At 60.9% G+C, this 14,278-nt stretch overlaps 1 protein-coding gene across 1 annotated transcript in view; it reads right to left on the bottom strand.

The window, feature by feature from the left end:
• NPR2 (natriuretic peptide receptor 2) overlaps nt 1–2,343 on the bottom strand; it is a 53,502-nt gene extending 51,159 nt beyond the window's left edge. The window contains exon 1 of the mRNA XM_039544954.1: nt 1,638–2,343. Coding sequence (XP_039400888.1) covers nt 1,638–2,343 — 706 coding nt within the window. The remainder of the gene's footprint in view (nt 1–1,637) is intronic.
• Nucleotides 2,344–14,278: the final 11,935 nt, after the last annotated feature.

Below are 14,278 nucleotides of genomic sequence, written 5' to 3'. Positions count from 1 at the left end.
TTCCCCAGGCTCTGCCCAGGCCACACCCCGCCCCATCATGGCACTAGCATGTCCTTCGCCACTACCGCGCTGTTCCCCTCCCCCGGCCTTGTCTCTTGCTGCATCAGCCTGGGCAGCACCCGGCCCGACGGGGCCCCCTGATCTCGGCCGGGGTCTGGGCGGCGCCCGGCCCGACGGGGCCCCCTGATCTCGGCCGGGGTCTGGGCAGCGCCCGGCCGACGGGGCCCCTGACCTCGGCCGGGCTCTGGCGGCGCCGGCCGACGGGCCCTGACCTCGGCGGGCTCTGGGCGGCGCCGGCCCGACGGGGCCCCCTGATCTTGGCTGGGCTCGGGGCGGCGCCCAGCCCGCCGGGGCCCCCGACCTCGGCCGGGCTCTGGGCGGCGCCCGGCCCGACGGGGCCCCCGGACCTCGGCCGGGGTCTGGGCGGCGCCCGGCCCGACGGGGCCCCCGGATCTCGGCCGGGCTCTGGGCGGCGCCCGGCCCGACGGGGCCCCCGGATCTCGGCCGGGCTCTGGGCGGCGCCCGGCCAGCGGGGCCCCGGACCTCGGCCGGGCTCTGGGCGGCGCCCGGCCCGACGGGCCCCGGACCTCGGCGGGCTCTGGCGGTGCCGGGCGCCACGGGCCCCCGACCTCGGCCGGGCTCTGGGCGGCGCCCGGCCCGACGGGGCCCCCGGATCTCGGCCGGGGTGTAAGTGCTGCTATCACAAATAATAATAATAAAGTCCCACCCAGTGCCCCGAGCCACACTGCCGGGACGGGACGGGACCAGGGGTGCCCTGGAACAGCCGGGAACCCACACCGGAGCCAGGCCTACAAAGCCTGTGGGGGTCGGGCTGTGCCTGAGGCGGGTGCAGTTCCTGTAGGGCGCAGCCCGGGGGCTCCTGCAGCTCAGTCACGGGCGAGTTCGTTCCCCTCTGGCCGGTCTCACCCCCATGCCTGGGCACAGAGCTCAGCCCGGGAGCCGCTGGGGTCTCTCCTGGCCCCTGCGGGCCCCGCCCCACCGCGCCAGCTCCATTTACTCTAAGGCCGGAGCCGCTGCGTCGCGTCCCGTCCCCCCGCAGAGCTGAGCCGCCCTCGCGCACGGACCCTGCCCCGGCTCCCGCTCCGCCCCCCGGGACCGCCGGACGGCCAGAGCGCCGGGGAGGCTGGGTCCGCGCCGGGGCCGAGGAGAGCTGGGCGGCAGGGGGCCGGGCAGGGGCTGTGGGGCACAGTGGCAGGTGCCATGGAGCGGAGGAGACCAAGGCGTGGCTGGGCACCGGGCGGAACCCCGGGCTGGTACCGAGACTCCTCCGGGCGCGGCGATGCCCCCTGCTCCGCCTAAGCTCCTGCGCGGACACTCAGCCCAATTTCCAAAGGGCTGCGCGCGCCCTCAATTCCCACCCAGGGTGCAAAACGGGGGTGCGGACCCCTCGGGAACCGACCCATGAGTGCGCCCGGCCGTCCCGCTGCATTCCGGGACACCTCTGCCGCTGCGCGCCCTGCAGAGACCCCGCGCGCAGCCCCTGCGCTCTGCCCCGCGCCGAGACCCCGCGCACTCACCGCGCCCTGCGCCGCGCCGAGACCCCGCGCACTCACCGCGCCCTGCCCCGCGCAGAGACCCCGCGCGCACTCACCGCGCCCTGCGCCCCGCGCACTCACCGCGCGCGTTGGCCCGCAGGAAGCGCAGGGCCGCCTCGGGGCCGCCCTCCTCGGACGCGTAGTTGCGGTAGCCCACGGTGAGGTTGAGCGCCTCCTGCAGCGCCTGGAACACGCCCTCGATGGTGAAGTAGTAGGGCCGGTCGTCGGTCTTGTGGTCGGCGTAGAGCAGCGCGGCGCGGGCGCTCCAGTTGAAGTGCGCGTGGAGCTGCGAGACGAAGACGCCCAGCTTGTCCGCCGAGGGCCCGGTGCGCACCGTGGTGCCGTAGTGCTCCTGCTTGTGGCCGAAGCCCGTGGCCACGGCCCCGGCCGTGATGAGCGGCAGGCGCCAGTGCGAGGCGAAGCGCCCCACCGAGGCGGCCGAGTAGACGCAGCCCGGCCCGAAGAGCACGTCGGGGTCGTGGTAGAGCTTCAGGTCCACGGCGTTGAGGGGCGCCACGTACTCGGAGCAGGCGCCGTCCAGCTCCGAGCTCCTGAAGTGGAGGCGCAGGGCGAGCGGGCCGGGCAGCAGCGGGGGCTCGCCGCGCTCCAGCGCCTCGAGCGCCAGGCGGATGGCGGGGCCCACGCGCGGCCAGGCCCACGGGTAGCTCACGTTCCGCTCGGGGAGCACCACGGCCAGGCTCAGGCTGCGGTTCGCGCCCTCGGGCTCGGCGCGCCCGGCGGCCCAGAGCGCGGCCAGGAGCAGCAGCGGCAGCGGCGGCGCCGCCATGGGGGCCCGGCCCGGCCCGGCCCCTGCCCTGCCCCGGGAGCCGCCCGGCGCTGTCCCTGCCCCGCTCCGGCCCGCGCGGCGCCTGCTCCTCGCCCGCCGCTCGCTCGCTCCGAATGCGCCGAGCTCCCCAGGAGAGGCGCCTCCTCCCCCGGCCCGGCCCGGCCCCGGCCCCCGCTGCCCTGCGCCTCCCTCCGGACGTGACTGCACAGAGCCCGCCGCTGCGGAGCCGCCCAGCGCCCCCTGCCGCCTCCGCCGCCGCCAGGAGCCGCCCGCCCGCCGGTCCCGGGCCAGGGCCGGGGGGCTCCCGCGGGGCTCGGCACGGGGGCCTGGAAGCGGATCCGCGGCCGGAGCCGGGGGCGGCTGCTCCTCGGCCAGCCCCGCCCCACGCCAGCGCTGAGCTGGGGAGAGCGGCGCCCGGGCCGGGGATCGGGGCCGCCGGCTGCAGCCCGTGGGCGCCTCGCGCGCTGGCCCCACGATCCCGGCCCCAAATCCTGGAGCGCGGCCGGGACGCCCCAGGGCTGCAGCCGGGCAGCAGTCGCGGGGGAGGAAGCCATTCACCACAGGCTCGGCGCTGAAAGCTCCCAGTGCTCCGCCATCCTTAGGGACACGAGTCAACGCCCTGGGAGGTGAACGGGGCGCTCTGTTCTGGGAGCTCAGGGCACCCGGTGCCCAGCAGGACCCCCCTGCGCGACAGGGGTGTGGCAGGAGCTGTGGTCCTAGGGGATGAGCCTCTGCATCAAGCCACCATCACAAGCATCCCCCTCGCGGGCAGCCGGCAACAGAACCATGCCCCCTCCCTGCCCTCCACAGGCCCAGCCGAGCAGCTCCCCAGACCTTCACCAGGCCCTTGGATGGTACTTCCACAGCGGAACTGCAGCCCCCCAGCTGTCAAACCAGCTGCGGGCCCCTGCGCTCCCCGTGCCCCCCTCTAGCGCTGCCCCCAGGTGGGGGAGTCCCCGTGCCAGGTAGCTGTACAGGGCCCTGGCACAGGACTGCAGCCAGAGCATGGGGAGGGTTTATGGAAGTGGCATGGGAGGGGCAGAGGGGCTCTCAGCTGGCAAACTCGTCTGTGGGAGTGGAGCAGGAGGCCTCGTGGTACCATCCGTGCGAGCGCCCGGGAGCGTTGGGGGTGTGGATGGGATGGGGTCCCGCACCCTGCTGCCCTCCCTGGGACAGGCCTGGGCCTACACGCCCAGGGCCGGCCAAGGCGGTTTTCTCAGTAGGCTGCAGCCTGGCAATGTGGCACAATCCCACGCGTGGGCTCCCCGGGCGCTGCTGGCAGGAATTCAGTTGGCTCCATGGTGCAGAGCGAGCTGGGAGCCCAGGCTCAGCACAGCTCCCCGGGGCGACCCCAGACAGTGCACCGGTGTCCTCCGTAGCACCAGTGCGGCAACATCTGGCAGCCTGGGAACCGCAGCTGTGGCTCCGGTCTCCTTACACAGCAGCTGTAGAGTGGGAGGGTGGCGGCGGCTGCAGTGGCCCCTCTGACATGCCAGGCAGGGCTCTTACACCCGTCTGAGCAGCTTGCGGGTGCCCCACTGGTCTCCGCTGAGCTGAGCACTGCTTAGTGCCAGACGTCTCCATGGGAAGTGTTTTATGGGCTCTGTAAAATGTAGGATCTGAGGTTCCAAACAACTGGAGCTGCTTCAGAGCCTGCCCCCCAAATCCCCTCCCAGCCGTCCCTGGCTCCCCCCTCAGACACGCTGCCTTCAGCCGCCTCGGAGCCACCCTCCTGCCCCCCAAATCCTCTCCCAGCCGTCCCTGGCTCCCCCCTCAGACACGCTGCTTTCAGCTGCCTCAGAGCCGCCCTCCTGCCACCCCCATCCCCTCCCAGCCTCGTCCCTGGCTCCCCCTTGGACACGCTGCCTTCAGCCCCCTCGGAGCCTGCCCCCCCAATCCCCTCCCAGCCTCGTCCCTGGCTCCCCCCTCGGACACGCTGCCTTCAGCTGCCTCGGAGCTGCCCTCCTGCCCCCCCCCATCCCCTCCCAGCCTCGTCCCTGGCGAGTTGCCTGTTGGGAGCTGAGCTGTGCCCTGTGGGGCTGAGGTCGCTGCTTGCCACGGTCTCTCTGGGGCTGCCTGACCGGCTCTGCCCTGAGGCCAGCACAAGGAGCCAGCGATCCCAACAGCCCCCACGCTGTACAAATGTGTGCACCTAGACACAGCACCCTGCGAGCCCCCCGCGGCCTCCCTCACAGAGCCAGGGAGCCCCAGATCAGCAAGATGTACTGCGTAAACCCCCCCCACCCCCGCGGCCCTGCCCCGGCCCACTGGCATCCCTCCGCCCCAGGCAGATGCCATGGGAAGGCAGGGAGAGGCTCTCGGGCCGACGAGGCCCACCAGGCTCTGAGGGAAGGGCGCTTGGTCCCCTCCAGAAGCAGGGGTCAGAGCCCGAGCTCAGGTGGGCTCTGCAAGAGTCGCCCAGTGGCAAAGGGCTGGAATGGCCCTGCCCATGGGGGTTGCACCCAAATGCCCTACAGGCAGCACTGCTGCTGGCCCCACCAGCCAGGGCCCAGGGTGCCCGTGGCCACCCTCCTGTCTGGCTGCCGCCTCCTGTTTTCTCCAGGCTGCTGCTGTGAGAGGAAGTGCTGGGCCGGGGGAGCAGGAGTGTCTGGCTGGGGCCTGGAGCCGGGGCCGGTGCCCAGCGCCCGGCCTGGGCCGCGCAGCACAGAGCAGGTTTGCCTGTGTCTGTCTCGCGCTGCAGGCAGCATTCTTCTCATTCCTGGGCAGGCCCCATGGTCCTGCGGGGCCGGCCCTGGAGCAGGGCCTGCTGCACGCAACGCCAGCGCCAGCGCCAGCCCTCGTAAACTCGGCAGCAGATGTGAGAGCCGCTCCCCGCCCGGCCACAGAGGCAGCTTCCCCTGGGGCCCGGGCTGCAGCCTGGAGCAGGGCTGGGGGAAAGAGCCTGGCCTGAGGTGTGGGGGGCACCAATCCCCCGGCCGGTGCCCACTGATCCACGCACAGGGAGCTGGGGAGGGGTTTGGAGCTCCCAGGAGCAGATGGGACCCGGGGAGGGGGGAAGCAGACAGAAGTACAAAGGGCCGAGGATGGGCTGGGCAAACAGGGAGAGAAAAGGGCTCAGAGGCAGAGGTGAGACCTGGCAGGGGCAGTGCCCATCAGGGGGAGCAGTGTCCTGTGGTGTAGGGGCAGGGCCCAGTGGGGGAGGGGGCAGTGGCCTGTGATGTGGGGGGCAGGACCCAGTGGGGGAGGGGGCGGTGGCCGGTGGTATGGGGGGCGGGGCAGGGCCCAGTGGGGGAGGGGGCTGTTGCCTGTGGTTTGGGGGGCGGGGCAGGACCCAGTGAGGGAGGGGGCAGTGGCCTGTGATATGGGGGGGGGGGTCAAGGCCCAGTGGTGTGTGGGGCCCAGTGGAGGTGGAGGCAGTGGCCTGTGGTGGTGGGGGGCAAGGCCTAGGGGGGGATGGGACGGGGCCCAGTAGGGGAGGGTGGGCAGTGGTTTGTGGGTGGGGGAAAACAGTGGGGGTAATTCCCCCCCATCCCTGCCCCCAGGCACAGACACTAAGTGTGAGGGAGGTGGCAGGGCCCTCCGTGGGGTGAGCCCTGGCCCCAGTGGGCACATTCCAACCATGGGCATAGTTAGGGGAGGGTGAGGCGGCATAGTCCCCCCAGACTGCAAGCTTGGGGCAGGTGCAGAATCCCCCCCCCCACACACACAGGGCCCCATTGGCCTGACTGGAGCTGCCCCACCCAAATATACAGCAGAACCTCGGAGTTACAAACTGGCCGGTCAGCCACTCACCCCACTGGAACCGGAAGTACAGTCAGGCAGCAGCAGAGACCAATAAAGAAATAAAATAAATGAAGTGAATCCCGCACAGTTCTGTGTTAAACGTGAACTACTACAAAATAAAGGGTAAGTTTTAAAAAGTTTTGACGGGGAAGGAAACTGATTCTGTGAGTCTTTCATTTAAATTCATATGGGTAAAAGCAGCATTTTCCTTCTGCACAGTAACGTTTCGAAGCTGCAGTAAGTCACTGTTCAGCTGTAACTTTGGAAGGAACCAGGAGGTTTTGTCCGAGTTCCGCCCGTTTCAGGGTTACGAACCCTCCATCCCGGGGGTCGTTATGAGTTCTCCTGTGGACGTCAAACTACGCCTGTGCTTCCCGCGCGCCCCTGGCCGTCACTCGTGGGCCCACACGCGGAGCCCTCAGCTCTGCCCCAGAGCCGCACCCGGGGGCTGCCCCAGAGCCCCCGGCCAGCTATGGGGTGACTTTACTGACATGAGGTGACACCTGGTGGCCAGCAGGGGAAATCCAGGCTCCCTCCAGCTCCCGGGCAGCCGGCCAAGGAGCCAAGCCTGCGGGATGTGGCCCCCAAGGTCACACCGCACGAGCCAGCCCCACAGATCTTCACACGAGGAGCGTGTGGCTTTTGGCCTGGCCTCTGGCTGTTGAGCTCCCACAGCGCCTCTCGGCCTCCGCGCTCCTGCCAGCGACCCACATTTCTGGAGCTGGAACGAGGCGACTGAGATCAAGTTACCGGGAGCTGGATTCAGCACTGGGCTCCCAGCCCCGCTCTGCGCCCCCTCCCAGCAATCAGTTCTGCCCTGTTCTGCTTCCACATCACCTCTACCCCCACCCAGGCCTGCTCCTCACCCTACTCGGCCCCTTCCCAGGCGGGGGCTGCAGGGAGCAACCAGGGCGCTTTCTGTCCCCCCTCCCTCCCCCACAAACTCCTCTGGTTCCGGGGTGGGGGGTGGGTGCAGATGTTTCCCCCCCAGGAGAGGGAGCAGCAGGGAAGCAGCCAAGCAGAGGGGGCTGAGGCTCCCAATGCCCGGCTGGGCTCCAGCCCCCACTGATGCCCTGCGGCGGGGGAGTTGGCAGTGCCAGTACCTAGAGCTGGGACCAGAGACCCGGCCCCACTCCTGAGCTAGCACCAGACTCCTGGCCGCCCTGCCCCGCCCCGCGCCTGCCGCCCGTCCGTCACACAGCACGGGCGCTCAGGGCTGGGGATCGTTCTGGGCCTGGCCCCACGCAGTCGTGGTACAGCCCTGCTGGGGCTGGGCTGTTCTGCAGCAGCACGTCGCACCTGCCCCCAAACTTCCCTCCCGCTCGGGGAGTTGTGCAGACAGGCCACTGCAGCTCTCCGCACAGCCCTGGAGCTGCACAGAGGGCAAGACCCCGGCCTGTCTCTGTAGAGAGCAAACGCCAAGGGAGAAAGACACTTCCCGCAGAACGCCAGAGCTGGCCTTTCGCCCAGGGCCTGCGGGGTGCACAGTTCCATGCATAAACACATGGGTGCACACTCACACCTGGTGTGCCCCCTCTCTGATCACAGGTGTGTGCACGTCCCAGCATTGCACCGGCTGATCAGGCAGGTGACTGCACATGCAGTTTTGTGCATGGAACTTGTGGCAGAAGGGCCCTTTGTCATGTGATCTAGCACATCAAGTCTGGAATGTCTTTTCTCCTGTTTACAGGCATTAACTGTGCAACATTAGCATTACAAGGCCTTTTAACATAGAGTGTGTCCCCATGTATTCCCCTTAACATGTTCAAGGCATTTTCCAAAAGATTAGGCACATTGTACATTTTTACAATTTTTGATAATAGCGACACATTAGTTACAAAAAATCACCATTAGCAATAACAACAAATCTGTTGCAATTGTCCATCTACAATTATTTTTGTCATGCCACACCTTTGGCTCAATACCATTTAGGGTTACCCTGTGGCTTCCCTTTGCGAAATTAATTTTTTTCTTTCCTTCTTGTCCTGAAGGATCAAACCCTGATTTTTTTTGCACTGGTTGATGGGGTGGGCTCTCTGTGCTAACAGCTATTAGCAAGTCTGTCTTCTCCCTGCCAGCCAGGTAATTTGCATCAACACAGACACTAGCTTTTCAAGTGCTACCAATTCCAAGGCTGGACTCTATCTTACAGAGATACCACACAAATCCAAAGAGTCTGAGGGTGAGAGCTGGCTTGCTCTCCCCTGCATCCTCAAGCATTCGGCCATAAAACTGTTCTGCTGTGAAACACCAGTAACCAAATCTCTCCTCAGACCCTGAAGCACAGACTGCTCACTCCCAGAATCAGCATGGAGACAGACCTGTCCCAACACCATTGTCTTCCCAACAAGCTGGCCACACACAGCCACGTGGTTATAGGGCTGCTCAACTTCCTTAACAGCTCTTACTCCATTTGAAACCTTCTCAAAGCTGCCCACACTGGATCTTTCAAAAGGAAAGTCAGTGGATCCTTTCACAACAGAAAATTTCTGGCTGTTAGGAACTGAAACTTCCTTGATTAAATCACTTTCACGCCCTTCAGTTGTACCAAATTCCTTGCACAGATTACCAGGAGGATTTCTTTCCTTAGCAGCTTCTTTAAGCAACAATTCACCCCTCACAGAAATTCTGCCCTTACCCTCTTCACCGAGGGCTTGCTCTAAAGGAACACTTCCCTGAACAACCACAGACTTAAATAATAATAAATGGAGATATACCAATCTCCTAGAACTGGAAGGGATCTTGAAAGGTCATTGAGTCCAGCCCCCTGCCTTCACTAGCAGGACCAAGTACTGATTTTTGCCCCAGATCCCCAAGTGGCCCCTCAAGGGCTGAACTCATAACCCTGGGTTTAGCAGGCCAATGCTCAAACCACTGAGCTATCCCTCCCCCTTTTCTGTAGCATTAGTCACAGACTTTTTCTGCATCTTACTCACATCCATGTTCACCTTTGGCCCATCAGGCGGATTCCTACACAATCCCCTTTCAGGCAAACTTATAGACTCACTAGAAAAAGGATTAGAAGCATTCTCCTTCCCTTTGCCACACACAAGTTCAGGAATCTTGTTCTTGCTAGAAGTTTCCCAACTGTCAGTGGGTAACACAATCAGATCACCTTCATGCTCTCCTTGTGCCCTGGCAGCTCCGTCTGATCACCCTGATCAGACAGAGCTGCTACACCCTTTTCCAACCACACATTAGCAACAGGCAAAATACAAGCAGCAGAATTGTCTGGTCTCTGGGATTTTGCTACGACACTAACTGGATGCGACCTAGTCACAGGGCCATTCTCCCCAGCAGACACAAACTTAGGATCAATCCCTTTCTGGGCTTTAGTTGAATCCAGAACCAACTCTGAGACAACTGCACTATTCTCAGCCATCACAGGCTGAAAGGCCCCTTCTGTCTGCTCCACAGACAAAGAAGAGCCGGAGACACATTCTCCTTTACCAGACACACAGCTTGGGATCTCATTTCCCTTGTCCCAGCACACAGGGCTGTTCACAGACAACTGCTTGGAGACCGAGGTAGCTCCCTTCATAGGCAAGTCAATACCCCTGACAGACACAGGCACATTCCCTTCACTGTCACATTTCTCCACACAGGACACAGGTAAGGGACAGGGACACTCATCTTCCACTATCCCTGTCTTCCCAGACTGCTGACTAGACAAAGCCATCAGCTCACAAGGCTGCCCAGGCTCCTCCAAAATCTTGTTCTCCTCCCCCTTGTCTTGATTTAATTCCAGATTCACTTCTGAGATATTAGACAGACATTCAGAAACTCCACTCACAGACACACTGCTTTCTGGCACAGACAAACCTTTCGAGCAACCCACCTCAGGCAAATCATTGCCCACAATAGACACAGGTGTAAGATCATTCCTGTCCTGTGACTGGCTACCTGGACTGAACAAAGCTTTAACATTTTCCCCAATCAAAAGATCCTTAGGCAATAACTTCCGGACGCCAGCTATCACTTCATGCTGAGCCCCGTTCCATTCGAGGCGGATTCTGGCTAAAGGTACACGGACAGTAAACTCCTAGAGGATCACAACATTCACACTCTAATTTGGTAAATAATCTTCCTCTTTGACCAGATCTGCTTTAACAAGAGTGATGTTAGAAGCCATAATTTGCCCTAAACAGCTTTTACCATTGACTTTTACACTCTCTATGAATTTGCCATTCCCACTCCCATACATAGCACTGGCACAATTTATGGGGCCACCCTCTACTGAACAAACAGTAACAGCATTGACATAAAAGGTGGCATTGTTGGGGTACATTTGGTTACTGTGACGAACTGGGAATGTTCTTAACGTTTTCTCTGAATACTGTGTTGGTGCCTCAGTGTCTCCTCTGCAGTTCTTAATATCTAGGTGGTGGGATCAGGGGGTGTGATTGCTGCAGAGCAAGGGGCCAGTGCACCTAAATGCCTGGCACTCTGTCTCCTAGCAACTGATGGCCTGGGCCCCTCCTCTGCAAAGGTGCCAACTGAAGGTGTTGGCGACAAAGAGGTCAGGTGACCTCCTGGCCGGGGACAGGAGCTGAGCAGAGGAGGAGGGGCTGGAGGGGGTTTCAGTGTGGAGCTGGCTGGGGACGAGGAGTGAAGGGCAGACGTGGGGGTCTGGCTCACTGCCCCCCAGAATGGACCCGGCCGAGGGGTCCGGTTCTCTGGACCCACAAGCTCTGTGTTAGACCCTGTTCCTGTCATCGAATAAACCTCTGTGTTACTGGCTGGCTGAGAGTCACGTCTCACTGCAAAGGGGGGGTGCAGGACCCTGTGGCTTCCCCAGGACCCCGCCTGGGCGGACTCGCTGGGGGAAGCGCACGGAGGGGCAGAGGATGCTGAATGCTCCAAGGAGAGACCCAGGCGGTGAAGCCGTGTGAGCTTCTTGCCCTGCAGACAGGCTGCTCCGAGGGAGAGGAGGCTCCCCAGAGTCCTGCCTGGCTTTGTGGGGAGCAGTTCCAGAGCATCGCCTGGGGACTCCGTGACAGTTACACCCAGGCAACTACTCACAGTTATACAACATACCAACATTGTTACAAACTGGACTTTCAAGAGGATACAATTTCTGCTGTTCTTCCCTTGCTTCTTTGACTCGGAGCTGAAGTCTGGCAGTTTCTTGTCACATCTGGCGAACCCTCCTCAGCAGCCAGCAGCTCCATGGGTCCCTTACGAGCTCTTTCTTCTCTCTCATCAGCCTCCTTCTTTCTTTTATCAGCTTCTTTCTCTCTCTCTGCAGCTTCTCTTTCTAATTCAGGTTTTTTGTCAAGACCCTCATATGCTCTTTGCTCATCCATTGCAACTGCTCTTTAACCAACCAAACTCTTAATACCAAACTTCAAATTTGGATAGCATGGAGTTCTGACCCAAAGTTTAGTTGATCTGGTTCTGTGGATCCTGCCGACTACGCCACTGTGACAGTGCTGCCTGTGGGAGCCAGCTGAGGTCACTCAATTAGGGTGAACTGCAAACAGAACGGGGCAGACAAACCCCAGACGCTGGTGGTTATTCCAATATGTAGATTTACCAACCAGCACAAAACAGCTTCTCTAGTACCTCACTGGTTACTCAGAAGTTCAAACACCGCAGTTCCCTTAAAGTGCCCAGCCTCAGGCCTCCATCCAGACACATCCGACGAAGTGGGTATTCACCCACGAAAGCTCATGCTCCAGTACGTCTGTTAGTCTATAAGGTGCCACAGGACTCTTTGCTGTTCATCCAAACACACCTGTCAGATATGATGATAATTACTGAAAATCTTATCATACAAAAGAAAAGGTTCTTCCAATCCCAAAGGATCCTCTAGGTACTTACACATTGATTGTTTAAGAATTTGTTCCAGTATCTTTCCAGGTATTCAAATTAGGTTGACATATCTATACATCCCCGGGTCCTCTTTGTTCCCCATTTTAAAGAGAGGCACTATGTTTGCACTTCTCCAGTCCTCTGTGACCTTAGGAGTTCCTAAGGAGTTTGGGGGTTGGACTAGATACCTCCTGAGGTCCCTTCCAACCCTGAGATTCTATGATTCTCTGTCCTCCAGGAATTCTCAAAGATAATTGCTAATGATTCTGAGATTGCTTCAGCTAGTTCCTTAAGTACCCTGGGATGAATTTCATCAGGCCCTGCATCTAACTGATCTAAATATTCTTTAACCTGTTCCTCCCCTACTTTAGCTTGTGTTCCTCCCCACTTGTTGTTAATAGTAACTGGGTTGAGTATCTGGTCACCATTAACTTTTTTAGTGAAGACTGAAGCCAAATAGGCATTAAACCCCTGAGCCTTGTGATGTCATTAGTTACTGTCTCTGCTTCCCTGCTGAGCAGTGGACTTCCACTTCCATTCATCTTTCTCTTGCTCCTTTTCTCAGAGTCCTTTCTGTCCCTTGCTAAGTGTAAATCCTTTTGTGCCTCAGCCTCTCTCATTTTGTCCCTGGAAGCTTGTGCTGGTCCTTTGTACCCCTCCTTAGCTATTCATCCATCTTTCCACTTTGTGTTGGATTCTTTTTTGGTTTTCAGGTCATGAAAGAGCTCCTGATGGAGCCATATTGGCCTCTTACTATTCTCTTCACATTGGGATAGGTGGCAGTTAGTTATGCCTTTCATTTTGTCTCCTTGCGAAACAGCCAGCTCTCCTGAGCAACTTTGTCCCTTAGATTTTCTTCCCATGGACCTGACCTACCAGTTCTCGGAGTCTGTTCAAGTCGGCTTTTCTGAAGTCCATTGGCCTTATTCTGCTGCTTTCACGCCTTCCTTTCCTTAGAATTATGAAATCATCACTTCACAATCACTGTCACCCAAATTCCCTTCCTCCTTCAGCGTCACTACCAATTCCTCCCTGATGGCCAGAATCATGTATAAAATGACTGTTCCCCTGGTTACCTCCTCCACTTCCTGAAACAAAAAGTTGTCCCTGACACATTCCAAGAACTTACCAGAAATTTTGTGTTTTCCCATATAACTTTTCCCACAGATGTCTGGGTCATAAGTGTGGGAACTAGGGTGCAGGGGGTCCCCCAGGTTTTACACGGGACTCCGCTCCTGGCCCCATGCTTGCCCCCAGCCTTGGCCCCCTTACCCCTGTCCAGGTCCCCCCTCCTGGAGACGTGGCACTGCTCCAAGCCCCAGCTCTGGTGGGCAGTGGGGGACATGAACGGGGGGGAAGCACGAGGTAAAGTTTGGGGACCATTGCTGTACAGTTTCATTGGCTTTCAGCACCCCCACTATAAAAAGTGTTCCAGCGCCCCTGGCTTGGGTAAAGCCCCTCACTACTGCCAGGTCCTGTGTTTTGGATATTTCTGTTATTTGTTCTAGAAATGCCTCCTCTGCCTCCTCCTCCTCCTGATTCGGTGGTTTATAGTAGCCCCCCATGACAGGCTCTGCTCCTGCCCCCTCCCAGTGGCCGCGGTTCCCGACCAATGGGCGCTGCGGAGACAGCACTCACGGCAGGGGCAGCATGCGGATCCCCTTGGCCACCCCTCTGCCTAGGAGCCGGACATGCCGGCTGCTTCCGGGAGCTGACCGGACTTTTAGCAGCCCGGTCAGCAGTGCTGACCAGAGCCACCAGTGTCCCTTTTTGACCAGGTGTTCCAGTCAAAAACCGGACACCTGGCAACCCCAACCATGGACCTGGAGCAGACTGGAACCCCCCAAGCCAGCCAGTCTCCCCTGCCTGGGTCCAGGTGAGAGCCAGCACCTCCTACTGCAGAAAGGCCCCATGTGCCATTCCCCACCCACTGGACTAGCCATTCCTCCTGCCATGGGGCCAGATTGGAGCTGGTATCTCCCCCGCACCCTCGCCACGGGCCATCACACACACTCCAGCTGGGATGGCTCCTACACAGGCCCGGTTCCCAGGTTCCCAGCAGGCCACCTGCTGCCCCCGCCTCTCTCCTGGCACTGCCAGGCTGAGGGGGCGGCTGTGCTGGGGAACCCGCAACGTGCCATTCAGGGCTCCCTGGGCTGGCACAGCCCTCACAGTCACTCCATCTCTCACTGTCTTCACCTTGGACTCAGTTCACAGGCTCCCGTGCTGACTGCCTGGAGCCAGGCTGCAGGTTTGCCTGAGCTCACAGATCCCTAGAGTCCCAGGCCAGAAGGGACCACTGTGATCACCCAGTCTGCCCCCCGCCCCCCCCTGCACAGCACAGACCGTGAGACTAGTCTGACCCCCTGCACAGGTC

The sequence above is a fragment of the Mauremys reevesii genome, linkage group 6 (genome assembly GCF_016161935.1).
Source record: "Mauremys reevesii isolate NIE-2019 linkage group 6, ASM1616193v1, whole genome shotgun sequence".
NCBI lineage: Eukaryota > Metazoa > Chordata > Testudines > Geoemydidae > Mauremys > Mauremys reevesii.
This window is presented reverse-complemented; position numbering and strand designations above follow the sequence as displayed.